The sequence below is a fragment of the Lupinus angustifolius genome, unplaced genomic scaffold, assembly GCF_001865875.1.
Source record: "Lupinus angustifolius cultivar Tanjil unplaced genomic scaffold, LupAngTanjil_v1.0 Scaffold_11_38, whole genome shotgun sequence".
NCBI classification, from domain to species: Eukaryota; Viridiplantae; Streptophyta; class Magnoliopsida; order Fabales; family Fabaceae; genus Lupinus; species Lupinus angustifolius.
Window position 1 is genome coordinate 2,618 of NW_017718533.1, and position 9,317 is coordinate 11,934.

Sequence of the window (9,317 nt, forward strand, 5' to 3'; positions counted from 1 at the left end):
ACTTAGTGATCAAATATACGGGCAATACCTCATTTTCAAACTTTTGTAATCAATTAACTTATGTATTTCACCTATCAATACAACAATCTATTTATATTTTTCTATATCAATATAACAATCAACTTATATATTTCTCATATCAATATAATAATCGACTTATATATTTCTCATATCAATACAACGATTAACTTATATATTGTTTATAGCAATACAACAATTAACTTTTATATTCCCAATATCAATATAACAATCAACTTATATATTTCTCATATCAACACAACAATCAACTTATATATTTTTTATATCAATATAACTATTAATAACATTTTTTTCCAAAATAGAATCTTGCCACAAACATTTAGCACATAAAACAATTATCAATTTCTCACAAATACTCACATTCATTCAAGTATAATTATTTAACAACATTTCATAACGATGTAATATCATAAGTGAGTACATCACATTATGGTAATTACGAACAAATTTATAAACACAAATTTTCAAGCAAATGAAACATATAAAACTCTGTACATCGTCATGAAAAAGATTAAAAAATCTTACACCGAAAATAAGTTTTCATTGGAGTTCCTAAAAGCGCCACAATTAAAACTCCAATTCACCCTAACATTCAAATAGTTATAGGAAGATTAACACAGAATTCTTATAATCCTACCAACCTACTTATCTATGTGGTATAGATAAATCTTGAAAGAATGGAGAAAGAAGAAGAAAATAAGGAATTGAAACATAAGAGATTGAGATGAGAGAATATAAACGGGAAATAAAGAGTACAATAAATCGAAGATTTGTATTAGCGTATCTATATTTAAATATGTTTACTATCTATATATTTTTTACAAGCCAATTGTATATGTATAATAACTAACTTAAAAATACTTAAAATATGACTTTGTGTTGTATTAAAATTAAAAAAGTATATTGGTTGATGATATACTGCCACAATTATTGGTGTGTGAGATCCACTATGATTACCATGGTTATTATTCTCCCTCATTGATATAATTTTTATCATCTAAGAAGAGAAATTGTGAAAGAGGGAGACAATTTTGGGTCAAATGATAACAACATAATTATTTTCTTTATTTTAACTTATTTTAATTTCTTATCTTAGAATTAAACGTTATTCACAAAATAATAGTAATAGAAGGAAACTCCTAAAATAGGTTACTCTGATTAGAATATAATTTTAAAACTATTAGGTTTAAAACAATTATAAATTAAGAGAATATAAAAGTTAATTTCAATAAAGTTGTTTATGAAGATTTAGAATTCAAAATTTAAAAATTAAAAGTTAGTTCATAAAATTAGGCTTGTGATATGGAAGCACGAAATTGTAATGTGATCTCGAATTCTAATGATGTGGTTGTATCAGATTCGTTAGTTATGATACTTTAAGTTGCATTAGACTCTAACAAATTCAAAAATGTTTTTTAATTACAAAACATTCACATTACAGTCGTTGTTTGTATCACAACTTATATATTTTCCATATCAATATAACTATCAATAACATAAAGATTACAATTGAGATATTTCTAAATTAGAACATGGCTACAAACGTTTAGCACATAAAACAATTATCAATTTCTCACAAAATTCACATGCATTCAAATACTCACAAAATTCACATGCATTCAAATACTCACAAAATTCACATGCATTCAAGTGTAATTATTTAACAACATTTCATGACAATGTAATATCATATTTGAGTACATCACATTATGGTAAATACGAACAAGTTCATAAACACAAAATTTCAAGCAAATCAAATATAATAAACTCTGTACATCGCCGTGAAAAATATTAAGGAATCTTATACGGAAAATAAGTTTCCATTGGAGTTCCTAAAAGTGCCACAATTTAAAACTCTAATTCACACTAACATTCAACTAGTTAAAGGCAGATTAACACAAAATTCTTATAATCCTATGTACCTAATTATTTATGTGGTATAGATAAATGTTGACGAGCAAATAGGACAAGTAGTTTTGCCAATATTAATCAAGTTTGAAGACAAGAAGGATGAAAATCATGAACACACACTCCCAATGGTTGAATCTTGTCTCCATGATTGAATTCTTCCATGCAAATAACACATTCAGAGTGTTGAAGGTTTTAAGAGGTGGTAATATTTTTTGTCTATATGGTTCCCTCTCAACCCTTACACTTGGAAATTCTACTCTAACATTCTCAACGAATATGAGAAATAGAAGTGTTCTCTATATTCCTATCTCTACTATAACCAGATTCTGTCAACATAGAATCCGTTGGTTACTCTTAATGAAAATAATATATAGTTTATACAAAAGGAAGGGAACTGATGGAAGAAACAAGGAATGGAAAAATTAAGAGATTCAAATGAGAAAATATAGACAGGAAATAGAAGGTGCAACAAATTCAAGATTTACAATTCCTTATATTTAGAATCTAATATTTTTGAAAAGTCAATTATATAAGGTATAACTTACTTGAAAAACACTTCAAATATGATTTTGTGTTGTATTAAAAATTATAAATAAATATTGAACATAATATGGAAACGATAATTAAGGAAATAAAATATGGAAGAACATGATTTGAATATTTATTTATACACATATAATTATAATAATATTACTAACAATTTTAAGTTTACATGTAACCTTATTTATTTATATAGTATATCTATATATTAACTTTAATCCATAAATATTATTATTTATATATATATTAGATAAGGTGATGGTGTATAGTTGAGGATAAATGGTTAAAGGATAGAAAAGATAAAGGTGATCATATGATCTTAAATATGTTATGATAACCCTAACAAATTTAATCAAAAATCACAAGAAAGATAATGTTATAATAAATAATATAGGAGATATTACTTAGTAAATTATTATCCAAAAGATAAATAATCCAAATATATTTAATGAAATTTCTCATGTAAGTATTTCTAAGATTATGAATAATTCAGTTTAATCATCAAATTAGATAGAATAGATAAAATAAAATAAAAAATAACTAACGTATAATATCTAGACAATCTTAGTGAAATAACTTTATTAAAGATTAACCCAAATAATTAGTGTTTATAATATCATATACTATCAAAATTAGTTTAGGATAAACGTTATAATAAACATAACAATTCAAATCAAAACAAGATAATGTTATCAACTATGTTACTCATTAAATTATTTATCAAAAGATAAATACTCATATAGAATAATTGTGGATATGAGCTTAATAGGTAATTATGAAGAAATTATATTCTCATTAAGGTAATATTTGACTTGTATTTGTTTTAGCTTTTATGTGCCTTTCCAATTATTGTTATATGCTTCCTTTCTTTCATAGCATATATATTGAATTATGCATCTTACTTGGCTTTTATGAATTTCAGAAATGGCTAATTTTATACTAACAATGTTTCAAATTATTATTCAACGGTGCTTTAAATTGTTGTTTATGTAAGCACAATAGAATATAAGGTTACCTTTGATATTATATCAAACATATAACAAGCATGCCTAACTCCACCATATTTACAATAGACTCAACAATAGAAACACCATTCTAAATACGTAATTCATATATTATTGCATGAACTTGTCTCCCCTACTTCAAATTCATTAACATTTGATTTTTCACCTATTCTGATTTGATACAATAACATAATATTAGACCTTTTCCCATTTGATATCCTAAACTTTTTCATAACATTTGATTTTTGACCACATTTAACCATTGCAATATAGTGAAACAAACAACACATACAAAGAATGTCATTTTTTAAAGGACTAATGGACTCAACTTGCAGTAGTAAATAAATAAATCTTCTTATAAAACCAAGTTTAGAAAGTTACCCATATAATGTTAAGAATGTGAACCCTGAAATAATATCTTATATCATTATGTATCATGTTTAGAAACATCCTAATTATTGTCTACAAAACCAAACTAACAACAAGTTTGTTATGACAAGGAAAAAACATGGTTAGTTCTGATATCATCATATAAATGGTTACAACTCAGAAAGGTTTTAGATTGTAAGGAAAATAACCACAATATGCAATCTACAAACAACACAAGATGTTGGATAAAACATAAGTCTGCAAACAAACACAAAACACTTGACAGTTAGACTTAGACCCAACCAGGGACCATACTCTCTTCCACTGGTTTAGGACCACCACAGGATCTTGACACTGATTCAAACAGTTTTTCAATCTCCGGTGCGCATCGTATGAAACTCCGGTTCCAAAGATTGTACCTAGGATTCTGCAAAATCAACAAAATATAAGAATAACAGATTATGTCAATTCCAAGGTAACAATAAAAGAATACCTTGATGAGCTCAATGAATGTAATGAGGAGACCCCATGGATGAGGTCTATTCACAATTAGCCGCTCTAACAACACTCTTGTAATTTGTTCTTGGATAATTTCCTGCATTCTCATAACACATAATCCAGGTTATATAAGATGATGGAATATATGAAGTAAACAAAAACTGTCACAAGTTTCAAACTACCTGGTTTGATTCTGCAAACAAGTACAAAAGGATGAAGGAAAAGTAGTGTGTATGCGTATTTGGGTAGCGAAGTTGATTGGCAACGGCATTTAAGAAAAGGTAGCGGCCTTCCGTGTCCAAGTCCATAATCAGTGTCTGGAAAATATCTAATGCAGCGCCGACAGAAAACACAGCCAACGGGAAAGCATTTGCTGATGATTGTGCATGGGGACTTCGACCCTGCAGTTGTTGGATTGCCTGTATGTAAATATATAATATATCATTACAAAGTTACTCATTAAAGGTAGAAGCCATGTCCCTGTGTTGTGTTTAACAATATATCATATCCGTGCGCGATCTCCGGTCTTAAAAAAAAGTTGTTATTTAGATCACTGAAAAAAGTCTAAAGTTGAAAATGAAGATGATAGCATTATGTTCTTAATGGTCCACAATTAACATACTTTGGTAAAAAAAAAAAGTTAGCAACTTTAAGTTTCAACTTTACGGTACCTGCATTCCAACATACAGCACAAGTGAGTTGATCAAAGGCACATTGTAACGAGTTCCAACAGACCCGGCTTCAATGGATGAGAGGAGTAGCTTCTCCTTCAGATCAGACAAAAATGAAGAATTCTGCTGCCTTGACTGCAGTGGAAAATCCATTCAACAATTATAAATTAAATATAAATAAAGGAAAACAGAAACAAATAAAATTTTCACATATGCAGAAGTAGTTGAGAACAGAGAAGATTTTTCAGTGAAGAAATAAAAGTTAAAATATTAACCAAAAACGATTCACCAAGTACTATTTATAAAAAGGTGTCGCCCAAGCTTAAGGGGGAATTTTACCGTACAACTATAAAGCCCTCAATGTTATATGAGACTGAATGTTGGGCAGTGAAATGTCAACAAGAGAATAACTCATTATAACAAAGATGCGAGTGTTGTGTTGACTGAGTGGACATACTAGACACAATAGGATTAGAAACTAATGTATCGGGCAGAAAGTTAAGGAAACTCCTATTGTAGAAAGGGAGGTAGAATCGTGCCTTAGGTGGTTTGAGCATGTTTGGAGGAGACCATTAAAAGCCCCAATAAAGAGAATAAATCAAACGGAAGATAGTCTAATTTCTAGAGGCCGGGAAAAATCATAGGTGAAATGATTAATAAGGATATAGAGATCAATGTTTTGTCGATGGACATGATTTATGATAGAACATTATGATATCATTCAATTGATATAGACGACCCCACCTAGTTAGACTAAGGTTTTATTGTTGTTGTTGTAGTACTATTTGTAAGGAAGATCGAAAATGCAATCAGCTTAATCATTATTTTATAAGATAACAAAAACAAAGACCATCAAGTAATCACATAAACAAAATGAAAAGGGAGGGAGGGGGTACCTTAAGGTATTCATCTACATCAGCCTTCATCAGCTTTGCTTTAAGCACAGCATCAACCTCAGAAAGAACGCGAGGTGATTGAGTTATTTCTTGAAGCAAATCAATCTACACGAATACAAAAGCACAAGGAAGCAAGGTTGATATGTCAAATTCATGTTCCTTAACAAAAAATCTAATCGAATATGAGATTCAAAGAGACCTTCAAATTGGGAGTGGATGGATCTGGCAGACGCATACTACGTGGAAAAGCACTTAGAATGATATTTCGCATCTGTATGCAACTCGGAGGAATAACATCACAAAAGGTAAAGTGATAGTCACATAGGAACTCAGGGAAGTCATGAAGTAGCACCAAGAGCACTCTAAGTGTGCCTTTATAGAGAAGTCGAACAGAGTCTCCAAGTTCAGCATGCCTCAGAAAAGGTTCCATAAATTGGAAAAGATCCACAAGCAACCTTTGTATATATGGCCAACCCTTTTGAGCATTACCGGTCAGCATTTTTGGCATGAAGCTCCTGTGACTTATCAACTCAAGCCATGCAAAACTGAAGAAACATTTCAACAAAGCAACCAAATAAATAAATAAAAACAACACATTGTACATAGTTATCATAGATTTCAGTTTAAAATCAGAAAGTATAAACAATATAAATATGTGATAGAAATTAAATTCTTGTTTTTCTAGACTTCACACAAACAACTAAAGAAACACCAAACAGGAAGGAAAAAAGGCATCAGTTAAAATGGTCAATTCACAGAATAATCTGGAGCATGTCAAAGAAGGCTAAACAGGATTATGAAATAAAAGGACAGGTCTACGACTAAAACAATAATGTTTTATCATTGTGCCTGATAAATACTAAGTATCGACAATATTTTAAAGCATGTCGAAGAACTCTAGCTGAGGAGCTCAAACAAGGACATGTAGTAAAAGTTGCATGGATTTAGCATGAAAAGATCCAGAAATGAAGTAGAAGTAAATGATCACCAATTAACTATTTTTTTATTTTCCCAAACAGAAAGTTTTAATAACGACACAGCAATATTAGCAAATTCACACGAATAGAATGCATATACAGTTGACATGCACACAAACAGATACTAGTTCGTTACTACAATGTGTGGGAAACCACAATTTAGCCAAACACCAATCATAACTACACAATTCATACTCCAACCTGAATCCAGGGACTTTGAGGGGCTGCAAAGCATGAAATGCGTTGGCAAAAGCGGTCAAAATCTGTAATAAATTTAGTATTAGTAAAACACACATGACGGTCTTAATATCAATTTCTTGGGTACTAACAAGGGGGATGAAAAGTGCGAACAAACAGAATCAGCACATCTAACCAAAACAAAGAGCTCAATCACCAAGGGTTTATCAGTAAAGCATACATAAAAGCTTTGGCTGATAAATTTTGAATGAGCTCCAAACTCAACTCACAAAATAGATATTTACAATACTATTGGGTATATCAAGGTACAAATATACCATATCTTGTTCATTGACATGATTTGTATTTCTTTCTGACATCTTACCCATCACACAAGACCTTTTTGTTGTTGCTAGTAACTTCAATTTCCAATATTTATTAACACCACAATATTTGTTATGCCAATTCATGGCAAAACTGTTTTGTCAACATCACTTCTAGATAAATAGATTTCAGCTGTAAAATGAGAACAGATTTACAAGTGTAAATTTATTTAATCCACAACTGTAAATATAGTTGTGATTCAGAAATCACATTGACAAAAAACACTCTTTTATTAAATGATCTAAATATATGAAAGGATTCATATTAACATCATGAATCATTTATGTGACCTTGCTTGTTAACACAGCTTTTCATATAACTGTCTTAGTTTTTGACAAACATCAAAAACCACAGCCATCAAAAACAAACTTTTGATCATTCTAATATAGAAACTAATAGGCAAGTATGAATGTGACACACACCTGGAGATTTGCACCATCAATAACAGGCTCAAGTGAACCAAGATCTAGAAGCCAGTTAATAAACAATCTGAAATATGGCCTTGGATTAAAAGACATCTTCTTCTCCTCCACATCCTCTAGAATGAATCTGACAGTCACTGCCAGAATCTGCCAGATAGCAATATTAAGTTATTAGGCTAAAACATTAGCATCGATAAAGCCATAGATCGAGAGAGACTACATCAGAATTTTAGTTGTTTACTTACCTTGGAAAGAAGGATGAGTTTGCTTGATCCCTGTTCCAACAAATAACCTAATTAATTTCGAGCTAAACCAACCCAAAACAAAATGAAAAGAAGGTATACAGTTAAAAACCTTCAAGATTGAGAAGACAAGCTTTGCATAGACATCAATTGCAAGAAATGACATTGGCTGCAGCTGTTGAGGAGATTGCATTGCTCCTGAATTGATAACCTCAGTAGATAAGCAATGTGCAACAGAAAGTTCCTGAAGAAAAACAAAAGGCTTAAATCAACAATCCGGAAAAAGGAATCTGTGTCACATCAGTTGAAATGAATAATTTGAGTGAGGAAAGCAATGCCACCATCAGCAGCCGGAAAAAGCGATCTGTTACATCATCCCCCTTAAGCAAAATATTTTGATGCAACTGTGAGATGAAGTGAGCAGAAGCTGTATCATTGGCACCAGGAAGTTCACATATCCTATACCATTCTGCAAACACCATGGAAACCTACACACATGTGCATAATAAGTAATCATTAGTTCATTACAAGTTCCAACTTCTTAGAACTTCAAAAAATATGAAACTCATGCATGTTGTTCATTCGATATAAAGGTTAAACCTCATACAAGGAGATCAACATTAAAAATAATTACAGTTTTAAAACAATTTTAAGGTGCAATTAGTTCAAACTTGCATATCCATATACATGCATAATTCTACTCAATAAAACCTATGGTATCGCAGGACATGAAACCAAGGATAAGAACATTAGCATCAAAGTGGCACCACACATCAAAAGTACAATTCGTTTTTTCGATCCAATTGAAAAACAATCATTGTCAATGCAACAGAACATAAATTTATCCTAGTGGCACGATACCTGCTCACGGAATCCAGCAGGATCTGGTTCAACAGACTCTACAGTGATTAACTCTTCCCTGTTCGCTACAAGCAGACCAGGATCCTGTTTTTGTAGAGGAGAAAGATGAAAACTTGAGTTTCAGAAGTAAAAAAACACCAGAAAATGTGTGCAGCAGCAATAGCAGATGAACCACATAGCATATCTTATGACCTTGTTGTCTGTTGATTGTCTAGCCTTATCGTCCTTTCCAGCATTACCAGCATATAGAGCCGCAGAACTAGCAGCGGGTTTCTTAACCATCTCAACCAGCTGCGGTAATGTTTCAGGTGATCCAGGCTTCGTAG

The 9,317-nt window shown here is 31.0% G+C and overlaps 1 protein-coding gene across 1 annotated transcript; it reads right to left on the reverse strand.

Moving 5' to 3' along the window:
* Positions 1-3,990: 3,990 nt before the first annotated feature.
* LOC109337834 (CCR4-NOT transcription complex subunit 1-like) lies at positions 3,991-9,311 on the reverse strand. The gene is made up of 13 exons (XM_019574905.1): positions 9,184-9,311; positions 8,992-9,075; positions 8,472-8,618; positions 8,243-8,374; positions 8,134-8,163; positions 7,889-8,035; positions 7,107-7,168; positions 6,128-6,473; positions 5,929-6,033; positions 5,033-5,167; positions 4,544-4,780; positions 4,357-4,458; positions 3,991-4,290 (listed from the first exon to the last, which is right to left on the reverse strand). Exons 1-13 carry the CDS (start codon positions 9,271-9,273, stop codon positions 4,156-4,158), a joined length of 1,752 nt encoding a protein of 583 aa, XP_019430450.1. The 5' UTR covers positions 9,274-9,311; the 3' UTR covers positions 3,991-4,155.
* Between the last annotated feature and the right edge of the window lie 6 nt (positions 9,312-9,317).

What these genes read in the sequence shown, in the direction of transcription:
- LOC109337834 (XM_019574905.1), bottom strand. Translation starts at nt 9,273, where the DNA reads ATGGTTAAGAAACCCGCTGCTAGTTCTGCGGCTCTATATGCTGGTAAT. An exon ending in CATCCACTCCCAATTTGAAG is followed by an intron (nt 6,034 to 6,127) that starts GTCTCTTTGAAT and finishes GTATTCGTGTAG; the next exon opens with ATTGATTTGCTTCAAGAAAT. An exon ending in CATTCATTGAGCTCATCAAG is followed by an intron (nt 4,291 to 4,356) that starts GTATTCTTTTAT and finishes TTGATTTTGCAG; the next exon opens with AATCCTAGGTACAATCTTTG.